Raw genomic sequence first — 16,554 nt, forward strand, 5'->3', positions numbered from 1 at the left:
TATCTAACCATATCCATACAAACATGGACATGCATTGTGATTTGGCTGAAAGGAGCTCGTTTTTACGAATACATTGTTTTATCACTGTGAAAAGCTGTTCACAATTTGCCCTACTCCATTTCATTGCCTTTGAGGCTAAAAACTCTATTTAGAGACGCATCTACGTCAAAGAAGGGCATTTATTAAGGGAAAAGGTGAGTCGGGATCCAATTTTGGATTGTGAAGAGCCTTACATTTTCTACTTTGGTTGGGTTATTTAAGGATTTAAATATGCAATCTCTTTATTTTGTTAGATTTGTTATTTTAAGATGTATATATCATGCTGCACTTTACCTAGGTGAAATCAGGAGAAATTAGAGTCCAGCCGTGTGAAAAGTTAGATTCTATTATCTAGGATCCTGGAATCCAAAGGACTTCCTCCATGCTTACGATAAATAAACAAAAACTTACTGCATATTATTCATCTGTTCTATCGTATTATTAATCAGGTGTACCTTAATCTGCACACTAATGGAAATCAATTAATCATACACATGATTAACTTATTTGTAATCCTGCATTTTGGCTTTCATTTTTTATGTATAAAATTATCTATCCCTCCAGATCCGAAGGCGAAAATATAGCTATTTTTTGGGAAGGAGCTTTGTTCACATGATTTAGCATTTCTTCAAATACTCACGAATCAATAAAGAAATGCATTTAAACATTTTCCCCGGTTGCCAAAGGAAGTTTAAAAGGGAAAGTTCAGTGAGATAGAAATATCCGAGTAAAAAAAGTGAAGACAGAAATCAGTCGATGGCTGTCAGGTGCCTTGAACAATTGATGATGCCTTTCAAATTACTTTGAACAAAAAACACGATTAGACAAGAACCAAATGTAAAACAGCAAATCATTTTTATCTGAGAAAACATAAAAGCTTGATTTTCTCTTTCGCAGGAAAATGCTTTAAGAAGGAGTGGGGTAGTTGGAGACAAGAAAACAAAGCAGAGCACACAACCGTTATTTAGCTCTTCTCATGCACTCCTTAGTGTGTTAGCTATTTGTGTTCTACTTGTCCAGTATGTGTGAGAGAATTCTTTCAAATTACTTCTGATACTTCCACCTGCTCTTTACCTATTGTTTGTGTTAGGGAAGGTTGTGATGCTGCTGTCCATGTTGTACCATAATTGTGTGGTGAAGCTCATTATAAAAATGTTTGCGCTCTATAAAACTTTTCAAATAAATAAAATGTTCTACTACACAAAAGACAAACTAGCTGATGGTACTTTAAGGCATAAAGTGAAAGAGTGAACCCCCACAAAGTAGAGTTTATTTTTACGTCTAAAACAAGCAGTTTTTTAAATAGACAAGGCGGCTTTTAATTTTTATTAAACATAGCTGATAAAGGGCTTCGAGTCTTGCCAATTTTTGCATTTTAGTCAATAGAACATTGCATGCTGGAGTTTCAGCTAATAATGAAACAATTAAAAGAAAAACTAACAAGCACAATAATGCAACATATTGTCAGATGAAAACACACGCATGGCTGATGCTATCATATGTTGTAGTGCCACCTGGCTGGATTGTGAAATGCAAAGTAAAATTAAGGTCCTTATTTACTACAAAATTATGGAGCATAGCACCGCACGCCATTTTGCTACGCCGAGCTGGGTCATTTTAACCCCTTCGGTGCTCATGACGGAACGGTTCCGTCATGAGCCACGGTTGAGCTGTGCTCATGACGGAACCGTTCCGTCATGACCACGCCCGCGCAAGAAACCGTCAGCACAGCGGCGGAATTTGCGCAGCATGGAAGGGGTTAAAAGCACAGGGATGTGTCATATTAATAACAATACAATGCATCCGTGTGCTTTCCCTGGCGCTGGCTCACAATTGGCTTGTTGCGCCAGAGCAGACACCCTTGCGTCATGTAGCAATGGTGCCTGCGTTGCGGGGATGATTGTTTTGTACAGGAATGGAAACCTTCCTGTGCTGGAAGGGACACCTTTTGGCACAAAAACAATCAGTAATGGCATTTTCCTTTTTCTTTGAGTGTTGCAGAATGTAGCATGCATAGAAAGAGGAAAAAACATGGAGAAATAAGAAGTATTTCTCCTCATTGCACCATTCCCCAGGGGAGACGTAGGATTCTGACGCATTCCCAGCTTATCAAAAAGTTGTAAATCTGGGAAAGTGTCAGGGTCCATTGATGTTGTGTGGGAACACCCACAGCAGCACCCATGGAACGTCCCTTTCATACAGAGTACTGCATAAAAAGGGCCCATATTTACAAGGCCATAAAAAGTAATGGTGGGTGACTTTATGTGGCCTTGCAAATATGGGCAAGCCCATTGCACTGTCGGTGCGTTATAAAAAGTGATACAGTGGCGGCGCAATGGGCATGTAAATGAGGCCCTCAGTTTCTGACTTTCATCTTTGAGGCAATCCCAGTTTAAACAGCCCAGTTGGTGAGAGTGCACAGATAGCCATGCAAATGCGCATCTCACTGCTAATAGGCTCACATTAACACTCCTTGAAAAAACGGCTTTCTAAAAAGAGGTTAGTTACCAGTACACCACTCAGTGGTCTAGAGACACAGAAAGCAAAAACAATTGGCAGGAGCCCCACTTCAAAAGCTCATCCTCAACCTAGAGGCGATGCACCTGCAACTCCTCTGTAAGGTGCCGTGCCTTGAATAAGTGCAGAAGGTGCTGCCTTGCTAGGGCAGCCAGTGAGACTATCATACACATAGTTTAAAGAGCTCTGTCAGCGAGGGCGATCTTATATCGGGGCAATAAGTTCCTTTGCAGCAAATAACAAAACAATGAGAAAACAAAAGGCAAAGATGTATATAATTGCAAAGACTGGTGACATAAAGCCATTTGCTTCCATGCACTAGCACCCATGACACACTTGCTGCGCTACTAGTCATCATACCCAAGGTCAGAGGCCAGTACTGGTTCATGAAAATGAGTGACTGAGTAAGAGAATGTGAGACACCAAGTACAGTTGCCTCCAATTTATTTCATCTGAAGTCTCTCAATTTCCGGCAGCAACTCCTGTCCCCAAGTCCCCAAGATTCCACGCAGGGAACTGCCACAAGCCCTTTGCCCCAACACTCTAGATCCCAACACACACCCCCTTCTTCACAATAGGCAAACGTGTATTGCAAGAAAAAGAGCATTTACAAATATCAAACATAACAGAGAGTGTGACAGTAGTGAAATTAAGACTGGAGCACATTTTAAAAACAGTGAAATACCCTTTATAAGCAGTATGAAAACGAAAAATATTTTGTAAGAAAAACTGAACTGAGAACTGCAGCTTCCACAGAAAAACACAAAGCAGTCACATATGGCTTACAAATGCCCTGACATCAGGCGAGGAACCAATCTGCAGAAAGCCAATCCAAGTTCATGTATGTGTAAATGCCTTCCATTGGGCATATTGCTGTCCTTAACCAGGCAAGGCCAGTATATAGCTAGGAAATAAATATCTATATATCATATATTAATGAAGTAAATTTGCAAAAATGAAGATTGTATTAACACTACACCTTTCTACTCCACTCATAGGCCTTTGGCAATTGGGATATTTGTTTTTACTTTACACCGACTTGCCGACATGGATGAAGTGGTAATTGAGCAACTGTTTCAGGACCTTTCTGAATAGATTTGATAATCCATATTCTTTACTATTGGAAAATGATCATGCGAATATTAATCACTTCTCAGTGGAAGACAGAAAATAGAGTAGCTATAGGTGTATAAGTAAGTGAGAGATATGGAATGGAAGTAAATCCACCTCTTGGTGTATTACAGTGTATGTCGATGTCTTGTGTGATGTAATGCAATCTGCAATAAAATGTAACTCATGAGGGTCTGCTTGTGATTACACAGGGGCAAAGGTTGCAGGACTCGTACTTACATTGTGCTTTGTGAGGTTGGACACGGTAGTTGATATTGCTTGGAGCCACTCTGCATTGTCATCCGCAGAGAGGGATTGAATTACCCCGCTGCAAACCCCATCCACAGCAATCACCTGGAAGGCATTTTGCCTGTAGGGATATCAGAATAGACAAGGTGGTTATAAGAAAGCTCAACCCTCTCACTACACCAGAACCCAAGTCACTCTAAAACATTTGTTTCTATTTGACCCAATCAGTTACACATAGGGCCTGATTCATAAAGAATCTCCACACTCGGGACAGAACCTCCACACTCGGTACAGAATCTCCACACTCGGGACAGAATCTCTTCACTCGAGGCAGAATCTCTGCACTCGAGCCAGAATCTCCCCACTCGGGGCAGAATCACTGCACTCGGGGCAGAATCTCCACACTGAGAACAGAATCTCTTCTCTCGAGGCAGAATTTCCACACTCGGGCAGAATCTCTGCACTCGGGGCAGAATCTCTGCACTCAGGGCAGAATCTCCACACTCCAGGCAGAATCACTGCACTCGGGGCAGAATCTCTGCACTCGGCGCAGAATCTCTGCACTTGGGGCAGAATCTCCGCACTTGGGGCAGAAACTCCACACTCGGGGCAGAATCTTCGCACCACAATTCCAACAGCAGAGATTCTGCCACAAGTTCGGCGGCTTCACCAAGACTGCAGAGGCTCTTTGTGAATCGGGCCCTCAGAATGTAGCTGAATTATACATTTTTCACAAATAGTGCGGCAATTTATTTAATTCGTTTGCAGTTGCTAAACTGGTGAATCAAGCTTTACAACTACAAAATCTTTTTTTGTAATGTGCAAAACCGCTTCTACAAGTAGGAAGATTTGTTCAGTTCATAAAAGGGTTTTTTGACCCTTTCCCAATTGCACAAACGAGAGGCATGAAAGAGGCATTAAATGCAATTGAAAGCCATTAAAAAGTAACCATGTCTCAAGTTGTGGTGGTAACTGATTACTAAGTGGATGCTACCCTGATGGGAGCCGCATGCACTGTGGAAATCGCGTTGCATGGCCTCAGGGGGCACAAGCAACCACACATTCTTCCTCACAATTTTTCCCAAATGGGAACCTATTTTTCCAAAATCAGCCAATAGCTCTTTAATCGACGTGGGCTGTTTTAAAAAAGTGTTTCCCACTTGAGAACACACATGTGGGCTGTAGGTCTGCTGGCCTTTTAGTACACCGTCCATGCATCTGCAACGATTCAGAGGAGGCCGCAAATTGTGACCTGCATAAATAATATTCATTAGGCCGGTTTGCAAAACCCCTGCAAATGGTCAATTTCTATTAGTCCATAGGTCACACTGTAAATTACAAACCACTCGGTGTGCAATTTGCACACTAATAGTTTGTGAAAAGGGGATCGTAAATCAAACCATATACTCCTAACTGTATTCTTAGCATGTTTGCGGAAGATTAAATTGCCTCTAAATGTACAGTTACAGAATACCTTTTAAAGGCTTGTTATCTAAGGCTCTGGTACAGGATTGGCGTATTTAAGCATTTATTGCAATAGAAACGCAACTCTGTGAAGAGTGCAAGAAAACGATCACAGGAGTATATCACTATTTGGATGTTTGCAACCGAAATATTAATATTTTCTAGATTCCTTTCAAACTCAATAATTATCTGCTGACTTTTCCAGCTGGCTATGGATTTTTGGGTTAGCAAACATGATCGGTCTCTGAATTATTCATGAGTTCATTGAAGTATGTGAAATGACTCTAGACAACTTTAACGATTTCCTGTCTGCTTTCTGAATTGGAAAAAATACAAATGAAGGGAAAGTACTGAATGTCAGGTGTTCTATACAAAGTGTTCATCCATCTTGTAACATATATTATTCGCTGGCCCATTATACTCATTATCTCCAAGCTGGCTGCCAGATGTACCACATAATAACGTTAACTTTTCATATTAAGATAAAGAAAAAAAGCAGTACATGCGGAGAAGAAATAGTGCTGCACAAGTTAACATTTATGAGGTATATGTATAATAACTAATCCATATTCTAGATTCATGTACTACCATCAGATGGCTTCTAAGTGTGTCCAGCCAAAAATGGTGTGAATGTTTCCTCTTGAGCAATGTATATAAGACTAATAGGATATTATACTACAAGCAATTATCTAAGAAGTAAGAGCAATGTGTCTCAAACCACAACACGTTCGAAACAGGAGAAGATGGTGTTATACCTGTCAGTTTTAGGGTGGGGTTCCCCCAAACATTTTGCTTCACCACCTCCTTTTGTGATGAATTTATCTCTGCTGGCCTTAAAGCTCTGTGCACTTTACCACTACTAACCAGTGTTAAGTGCTTGTGCTCGGCCCCTAAAACATGGTTACATTGGCTTATACCCAATTGCAATATTTAATTTTCTTGTAAGTCCCGTGTAGAGTTTTATACCATATACCCAGGGCCTGTAAATTAAATGCTATTAGAGGTACTGAAGCACGTATTGTGCCAACCACTTAAGTAGCACTTCAAAACATTCTCCAGGTCTGCCAGGGCAGACTAAATGCAGTTTTAAACTGCCATGTCGACTTTGCATTTAAACGCCATTGCCAAGCCTTAAACTCACCTTTTATTACATATAGGTCTCCCCTAAGGTAGGCCGTAGGCCGCCTAGGGCAGGGTGCTGTGTAATTAAAAGATGGACATGTACTTTTAAGTATTACATGTCCTGGTAGCGAAAAACACCTACATTTGTTTTTCACCAATGTGACACCTATCCCTCCTATTGGATAACATTGGGGATTCCTTGTTACATTTAATGATCTGTAATTTACAATTGAGAGGTGGTAGATATCTCATATTTTGTGTCTTTGGAAATTTGGTGTAGAGCCTTATATAATGGTAAAGTCAGATCTTTAATCATTGTTAGAAAAATGCCACTTTTAGAAAGTTTGCATTGTTATGCCATATGCCCTTTTGTGCTTATAGTCTGGCCAGGGTCAAATGACTGGCTGTAACTGCCAATTCGATGTTGAGAATTTCTTTTAGACAGTCACACAATAGAAGGATTAGGTGTGCCTGAATGGATGGGCCATTTGGTGACAGGATGGGGCAGAGCTGAGCACAGCCCCGCTTACAACTGAATTGTCTGGGCTCTGCTTCACACAAAGGGCCCAATGAGCCTGTATTGTCACTTCAGACAGCTTGAAGCTAAGGCAGGGGAGGCAGGAAATTCCACTTAAAGCCACTGTCTAGAAGCTTCTCCCACCTTTCAGAAACTGGGCACCAGGGTGTAAAAGTAGGACTTGAGACAGCAACTCTTATGGACACTTCTGGACCTGTGGATACTCTGCCAAAAAGAAGGACTGCTGTGCTGCTGGAAGAACTTCCACTGTGCTGGATTGCTGCTGTGCAAGACTGCTGACCTGCCTCAAGTGTTGCCCTGTTTGTACTGCTGCTCTGCTACATTCTGCCTGGGGACAAGGACTGAACCTCCACTGACCAAGGCCCTCCAGAGTACCTCACAAGGGCTATTTTGCTGGCCTCCTATTCAGAGCCACTGGGACACAAAAGGCTTTGTCCATCTTGAACCCATACCTAGACCCAGCTTGAGTGAGTCCTGACCCTCCAAGTGGTGGCCGCCCTGTCCTGGATCCTTGGAAGTGGTTCTAAAGCTGCTCAGACAGCCAACATGGGGATTTGTTGGCTAAAAACTGCTCTGAGGACTAGGAGGATACCTGGACCAACTTTCTTGCCAATCCACCAGAGGTTCACTGCTGGTCGGATTGACTTTGTGGCTTCTCTTGCTATGCTCTTCTCTACAGCAGCATCTACTTCAGCAGTCTTTCGCCAAAGGAGTATCCGACCTCATGGAAATGTCTTCGGATACTGCCTGCTGACGGAGATTTTCAACTTCCATTTCAGAGACTAAGACCGAATGTAAAGCTCTTCACTCTGCTTTGACCCAAGTCTATCTGACTATCACGCTCCCTCATTGGACACCTCCTGCAGCCTTGCCCCCCTGAATTGTTCAAAGTCTGAGGGTAAGTGCTGGCCAGGTTCAATCCCCTTATAGTATCCAAACTGTGCTTCATCGCTGTCAGCCACATTTATTTACTTTGACCCTGTTTCCCGCAACTAGATGTCCGCAGTTGGCGCTTTGATCTTTTATACACTAGTTTTAAATAAACATTGAAAAAATCATAACTCCAGCTCTACTAATTGGATTTTTGTTGTTTTAGTGTCAGATAATTTATTAAACTTGAATCTATTCTTCTAAATTGATTCGGGATTTTTCTTGTGTTGTGTTTTCACATTCTTACTGTTTGTGTGCTGCATCAATACTTTACACATTGCCTCTAAGTTAAACCTGACTGCTTTTTGTGCCAAGCTGCCAAGGGTTAAGCACAGGTTAATTTAGGGAATTCTTGTGGTTCACCCTTTAAGTGATTATGGTTGTTGTTTGACCAGGGCTCACACCTAGTCAACCAACAACCCAGTTACTAACAGATGGCAGCAGTTATCTTTCTTTGCTATCAAACTCATTCCGGCACCAACAATCTTACATTAAAATTGAAAACCTCTTGACCTGGCATGTGTAAGAGCATGCATGAAAATTACCTCCTGCTTCTGGCTGTGGAATGTCTTAATATATCTCCAGCTAAGAAAGTACTCAGGTAAGGGACTCTGTCCTGACACGGCTCTCGCATAAAATATGGAATTTTCAGATGATAGTGATCCAATGAAACCCAGATAATTTCAAAGCTAAATTGAAAACGTATAATTTGCTTACAATTATGCATTTTATGATTAAAAAATGTAAGAATTAATGTTGATAGTTCTAAAAAGATAAAGATGCCAGCTGGAATGATTTTATATCGGTGTTCAATTTTCGGCTCTTTAACCTGGCTTTAAATCCGCCATTGCTGCCAATAGACAACGTTCAAACAGCTTTCATCAGTAAATTGGAGCACGATGACAAAGGAGAACAAAGATGGGCAGGGCAGCCCTCTCTGTAATCGCCGTACTTGAAAACAATCAATAAGCATTTTTGTCTGGTGTTTTTCCTTGAAGTAGGATTTAGATCTGTTTTTATTCCAAATTTAGATGCAATGCAATACTACCCACCTACATCCGCTTGGCCGGTGGTGACTTAAATAATTAGAGAAACGATGCTTGTAGGTGTAGAGATTGTAGAGTAAAATAAAGAGGAATAACAAGAAGGATAGGTTAAAGCAGGTAAAAAGATGGGAAAGTTACTGTTGCTCATCAGCGTTGGAGTCTGGGGGATGCAGTCAGGTACTGTGGTGGTCATGGGGCACCTATGCCGGTATTAAATTCAGAATTCGAAGGTAGCGGGGGCAGGTCAATTCCCTGAATTTGGCAGAGATGTTTGTGAGGGCGGGTTTCCACATCTTGTCAAACAGGGAAAGATGCTGCATTGCCAGAGCAGTTAGCTTCTCCATCTCTATTATGTCCTACAATTTGTGCAGCCAGTCTAGGTGTGTCTGAATATTTTTGGAGTTCCGATAAACTAAGAAGGAGGCGTTTGGCAGCCCCAAGTGCAAGAGTGATGGCTCTACCTCTAGGGCACTGCAAAGGGTAGGTGAGGTGGTTTGGGAGGCCCAATAGTACATAGCTGGGGAACCTCTGAATATCTGTTGTGTGAATGGTGTTTATTGCTTCTGGCACCCCTTCCCAAAAGGTTGGGGCATTCCATAACAGGTGAGTTGACAACTCGTGATTTTGGAACATTAACAAATAGGGTAACAAATAGGGTAGATCTTTCTCGCAGAGGTTTCAACTGACTGAAATATTCTCAGATATAGAATGACTGATCTTTGGGTTTAAATGTGTGTTGGTTTATTATAATCCAAAAGCATTACAAAACCTCACATAATCATAAGCCACGTAATAGAATTCCAGTGAAACAACTTGCAGCACAGTGTATCCTAACAAATGTACATGCAGGTGACTATTTGCTAAAAGCTGTATCATAAAATATCCCTGTTGTATATGGAACGAGGTTGTACAAGGAACGACATGTTACTCCCTCTGGCTTTGCCAAATATCATTACATGAAGTCGATGAGGTACAATGTGGAAATTTCCAGTAAAATGGTTAGTTTTCACACTTTTAGAAAGTGGACTTTGATTTCCATACCCATCAGGAGAGATTGACACAAATAACTATTGTAATACGTTGCAAGCTTCTTCATTGGTATCAAGTGCTACACCAGAGATTGTTCTTCCACTGGCGGTGCTAAAGTTATATGTCTGAGTTTGCTATTTATATAGAATGAAGCTAGGTAGGAATAAATAGAGCTCTGCATGTTAATGTGGACTTGCATCTTCATTCAAATCAAACTATTAAGTTACCTACATTTACAACAGCATGATATTTGATATATTTACAATTTAATACAGATGGAGATTAAATAGTTTTTCAGAATGACACGTTTTTCATTGAAGAGCCTTAGCCAATTAGAAATCAGGACCCAGAATTACTCATAATTTGACTCAGAGCAACTCAACAAGACAACTTGTTGTACTGGGTCAAATGGAGTGGGCAGCAATGTATTTAATTATCCATAATATGATGCATTCCTACTGTGCCTTTGCGCTGGCCCACTATGAGATGCCTAGGCCCAATGCAGGCACCCTTGCGTCATAGTGTGCTGCAGAATGAAGAACATTTAGAAAGAAGAAACATTGAGGAGAAATACAATTTCTCCTCATTGTGCCTCCCCTAGGAAGGAGTAGCATTTTGGCTCAAACCCAGGTTTACCAGTCTTGGTAAATATGGGAAAACACCAAAATCCATGGGTGGATGCGTAGGAACACCGACGGTCCACCCGTGGAACACCTTTCCAGAGCAGAGTCATGCACAATGGTGGCCGGCACCGTTCAGGGGTGGGCGGGCGATTGATGTAAAAAAAAATGAGGAAAAAATGTACCTGCATGCCACGTCTCTCCTCTGCGTCCTTCTTTGTCTCTTCCGGTTGGAACAGGAAGGAGGAATCACCGGGCTCCCCACAACCAATCACAATGCTGCAATACAGCATTGTGATTGGTTTGAGCACCGTGATTCTATGCTCAGACAGGTAGTAGGAGTCTGGGCATGTTCTCCACACAGGCTGTAATGCAGCCTGGATGGAGAACATGCAAAGTGCGCATGAATGTTTGGCCAGCCTGAGATGGTCGGCCAAGCATTCATGCACACTTTGAGTAGGCAAACCACTTCTCCCCATCTCCTGCGTGAGCAGCCCGGGCCCTGCCCACAAAGCTACCGCAGCTGGAGAACATAGAATGACAATAACATTGAGTTATTATCATTACATCTTTCCTTTATTTCAGTGCCGCCACTGGTAATGCAAGGCATTTGGTACTTAGGGAGTGATCTGAATCAGGGGGTAAGGAATTCTAGATCTTGGGCCTTTTTTCTAAGAATGATTGTTTCCATGTTTTCTCTTTTTGAAGGAGTTTCAAGGAGTGCCTGTACTGCTCAGGGAGTGTTGACTACCAAAAATGTTTTTATAGCGAACAGTAAGATATAATATGCTGGTCAACAGAAACATCTTGCTCTAACTGTTCTTCCAATCTAAGGAAGAGAGGAATTGATGTTTAATGTTTAAGCACTTTTTTCAAATTAAATGGCAAGTTTTGAAATGCCACCATGAATTTATGCACCAAAAATCCTCTGAAAAACAAAGATGGAGCAGGGATTTGAAACTGGTTAGATAAACTACGTTATTTTGAACATAATACTATCAATTCACATAGAGGTCATGCAGTAGCTGGTTTCAACGTATGACATTTCTATCATCAAGGAATTAAAAAAATGCCATGCTTGCAGAGTACAGGTTAGACACATGAAAACATATAGACCATTAATTTGGGCAGTTAAAAACAGAAGATACCCGTCCTTAAACAATTTCATATAGTGTTGCAAATATCCAGAGATAGTTTTGGCCCAATATTGAAGTACTTATATAAGTTGGCAGCTACTATGAATTATCCAATGCTTTTTTTCTTTACATCTTTGCTTGTCAAACCATTCTTGAAATTGTCCCTATTTTCAGTAGAGGAGCTATTTAGCCATTTGGTATTGATGCATACAAACATCTTTATCCATTGCTGACTCAAGGTTTGGCTCTTTAAACAATATGCTTAGGCAAAAGAGCTCCTCGTACTTTTGAAAGTTTGCTCCTGCCAACAGCAGACCACCATACAAAGAGTGTATATTGTTCTTGTAATTTTATATATTGACTGCCTACTTTCCAACACCAGGATCCCCTTCATCCTACCCTCAAATGCTTCTTAGACACACCTTTTGAATAGGTAAGTGTTAGAAATGGGATTTCTTGTTGACAGAGGTATGCACCCTGTCCAATTAGGGACCACCAATCTAGTCAGGGTAAGTGTAGTACACACTAAAAGTTTACCTTACTCAACCTCTGGTAGCTTGGCACAGAGAAGTGAGGATACACTAAAGAGGCAATGTGTAATCTATTTATGCACACACACAGTAACACAGTGAAAACACCACAAATGTACTCTACACCAATCTAGACAAATAGCCAATATTTATCTGAGTAAAACAAGACCAAAAGATATGAATTTTTCAGGATTAAATCAAAATGCAGTGCTTAGAACTCAATAGCTCCAACTGGGGCTATCTGGTTGCGCCTGACTGGGCAAATCCAAAAGTTCAGTCCAACCATGATGGAGCACAGGCCAGATTCAGGATTCCAGCAGACCGGTTGACAGTACCTTGCATGCATGAATACTCAGGCACGATGCGTTGAAATCCGGAGGTGATGCATTGCTGTTGCAGGTGATGTGTCGGTTCCGAAGTTGGGCAGGGTATTGAGGTATTGATGTTAAGAGAGCGGTGCATCGGTTCCAAGGTGTTGATGTAATATCGCCAAGCTGGAGGCGCTGAGTTGATGAGAAACCATGCTGGCCCGGGGATGCGTCAGAGTCGGGATCATGTATCACAGACATTGGTGAAGCAGAGTCCGAGACTCACTCAGCAGAAGTTCTTTGGAGGCACTGAGGCAAAGTTGAGGCTGCATTGTCAGTCAAGGTCATCTGTGACCATGGCTTTGGTGCAGGCAACAGTGATGCATCGGTAAAGTCCAAAATGATGCTTTGGAGGCAATGCATCGATTTCTTGGGTTGCAGCACACTCACTTTCAAGGACACAGGACTGGATTTGGCACCACTTGGCAGAGCTTGACTCAGCAGAGGAGCCCAGCTATGGGTAGCAAGATGCAGTCTTTGATATCGCTGAAACTTCAGAAACAGGAGGCAAGCCTAAACAAGCCTTTATAAAAACCTTTTGATGCAGGATGTTGAGAGTAAAGTCAAGTCCTCTCACTCCCCAGCAAGAAGCAGCAGGCAACAGGCCAGCACAGCAAAACAAGCAGCAAAGTGGCAGTCCCTCCTGGCACCACAATAGCTCTTCTTCCTGGCACAATGTCCTCAGTACAGAAGTGTTCTGAGTACATAAGTCAGAGATTTAGTACTTATACCCATTTTAGCCTTTGAATTATGGAGATTTCAAAATAAAGGTCTTTGTAGTGCACAATACTATGCCCTTCCTGGCCCTGGCTCCAGACACACTAAAGGGGGGAGGCGCGCAGCTCTTTGTGTGGGGACAGGCAAAGACCTATTCAAGTGTATGTGTCAGCTCCTTCCACCACTCTAGCTCAGGAAGACTCATCAGCCTGGTGATGGGTCATCAGGTTATGCAGGGCACACCTCAGCTCCCTTTGTGTGACTGTCTAGAGGGAATGCACAAAAAACAGCTGTCACCCTGACCCAGACATGTATTCTAGGGACAGACAGACACACAGAATGGTTAAAGTAAGAAAATGGCAACTTTCTAAAACTGGCATTTTCAGACCTGAAATTTTAAAACAAACTTCACAAAAATATGTGTTTTTAAATTATGAGTCTGGAGACACCAAACTCCAGTTTTCTACCTGCTCCCAATTGAAAGTCATACTTGTAAAGTGTAACAAGGCAGCTCCAATGCTAACCTATGGTAGAGATAGACCTTGCGGTAGTGAAAAAACACTTAGCAGTTTTTCACTACCAGGACATGTAATACTCACAAGTACATGTCCTACCTTTTAACTACACTGCACCCTGACCATGGTGCAACCTAGGGCCTAACTTAGGGGTGCCTTACATGTAATTAAAGGGAAGGTTTGGGCCTGGTGAACTTGCCAGGTTGAAATGGCAATTTAAAATTGAACCCACAGGCTCTGCAGTAGCAGGTCTGAGACATGTTTGAAGGTCTACTCATGTGGGTTGCACAATCAGTGCTGCAGGCCCACTAGTAGCATTTGATTTACAGGCCCTGGGCAGAAATAGTGCACTGTGCTAGGGACTTATCAGTAAATCAAATATGCCAATCATGGAGAAACCAAATGCCATTACATTTTAGCAAAGAAAACCTGCTCCTCAGTACCTGTCAGCAGTGAAAAAGTGTCCAGAGTCCTAAAACCAGGTAAAAATGAAGTTCAGCACACAGTCAACAACAGGAGATGAGAAGCAAAAAGACAGGGAAACCATGCCAAAAGATGCCAGGTCTAAAAGTAAGTGACACAATCTGTTCTTACTCAAGAAGGAGACCTCTAAGATCAAAATGATTTCAGTCTTCTATGCTTCTACAACCAGATCTATCAGATAGAGACACCGAACTTTAAGGGCACTAGTTCATGACACAAACACTAACACTTGAGAACATGCCACCTCAACATGTCAGAACCCAAGGCTCCCTGATCAGTGTATAAAAATCCCTCAATCCCTTTTTCTTCTTTTAATCCTGAAGGCAACCAATTTTTCAATTTATTCCACCATATAAGCAGGCTCACTGATACTTTTCTGAACCTTTCTTCTGTTTGGTTATTCACCTTTTCTGTGTGGCGGTACACAACAAAGTGATGGAGGGAATGATTGAATTAGTCTCAGCCACTGGTAAATACTTGGGCCACAACCCAGGTCATTGTCATTTTGCACACCATGACATCACAGTTTGGACCTATTAATATGCAAATCAGTCTTGATCCTGCTCCAACGACAGCAGTCTTAATAAGTTCACCTGAACTGCAGCACAAAACAACACTTGCAAAAAGATGTGCCAAAAGATGTGTTGGTTCATAGTTGGCAATGGATAATGACGCGAAATAAAATAAAACATCATGTACCCAACTACTCCCACCCTCCCATGGCCAAAAATCTTTCTCTGCTCCAATGGAAGCACATCTCATGATTTTTACTAAAGACTTTCACAGCAGAGATTATATTGCAAATGAAATTCCAGCTGACCAACGGTGCTCACTAGTCCTCAGCAAACCTCTTTCTGAATCAACCATTTGGTCTGTCACACATTTTGTAAACCTGTCTTATTTTTCAAATCTTTATTGATATTTAGACTAGCAATAACTAATTTCCTTTGAGGATTCAGAAAATATGGAGGTCCTGAAGACAACTTCAATACTGAAACTTGTATAAAAAAGATATTTGTAGAAGATGCTCAGGCTTATATAAATAATCTTGTTACTTTCTGATTCTTGTGTTAGTTCATAGTTTAGGCTTCTTGGAGGACGGAGAGTGAATACAACACTTTACCCCGCACACTTTTACTCCGCGTGCCATTACTCTACAGTTTTTATACTGCAAAATCTTTTACAACGCAGGGATTTACACTGCAATCCATTACAACGCATTCCCAATTACAACGCAATTTACTATTCTAACTCCACTGGGGCATTACTTTGGGGAATGTGTTGTAATAGTTTGCAGTGTAAAGCCCTGCGTTGTAAAAGATGTTGCGTTGTAAAAAATGTGGGGTAATGGCATGCGTTGTAACGCATGCGGGGTAAAGGCTGTTTCACTGGAGAGTTGATAAGTGAAGAAATGATGAAAGGTGAGTAAAGGATTACAAGGCATACTGAGGAATATGTGACATTACAATGCATGCCATTACATCGCATGCCATTGCAACGCCAACCTTTACCCCGACTTTCTGTCGGGGGAGCGCTGGAAGTTGGAATAGATTCATTTTATATTCCAACTCCAGTGTGTGCAACAGTAGGGAAGATGTTGGAGTGAAATCCAACACCTTCTACCCACTGCTGCACACCTTTTTCGTTGCAACGGCATGCGATGTAATGGCATTCGTTGTAACGGTTGAGTAGTAAAGGCTGTTTCCCCAATCTGAGACAGAGAATGAGAGAAGGACAGCGAGGGAAAGCAAGGATAGAAAGACAAAGAGAACAAGTAGTGAGAGATTTTGTTTTCGATTTAGATCTGTAAACTTTGTGTAACTGAAATCTGCTAATTATTTTAAATGTGGAGTGGTCATGTCTTTATATAAACCAGAACAGGACAGTACAGGATATCACATTGATGGCAGCAACACGGAGAGGAGCAGATGCTGGTGGGCATTAACTCTCTATGGGAAAGTCTTTCCAAGAAGACCTAATGTTGTGTAACGGGAATTGGTTGTTGGGTTTTATGCAATGAATGTGATGTTGCTTGAAAATCTGATGAAAGGCATTGTCGATTTGTCAACCGTCAGAGGTGTTTCTGGCAGCTGTTGAAGTAGGCAGTGTAAAGAGACTAGCATTGAGAGAAGGAACCATGG

The 16,554-nt window shown here is 41.7% G+C and overlaps 1 protein-coding gene across 1 annotated transcript in view; it reads right to left on the reverse strand.

Moving 5' to 3' along the window:
• SNTG1 (syntrophin gamma 1) overlaps nucleotides 1–16,554 on the reverse strand; it is a 2,687,950-nt gene that overhangs the window by 1,017,825 nt on the left and 1,653,571 nt on the right. Inside the window, exon 13 of the mRNA XM_085605648.1 lies at nucleotides 3,907–4,036. Within this exon, the coding sequence (XP_085461774.1) occupies nucleotides 3,907–4,036 (130 nt within the window). The remainder of the gene's footprint in view (nucleotides 1–3,906; nucleotides 4,037–16,554) is intronic.

Source organism: Triturus cristatus, chromosome 5_1 (assembly GCF_964204655.1).
Source record: "Triturus cristatus chromosome 5_1, aTriCri1.1, whole genome shotgun sequence".
In the NCBI taxonomy this organism is placed as follows: Eukaryota; Metazoa; Chordata; class Amphibia; order Caudata; family Salamandridae; genus Triturus; species Triturus cristatus.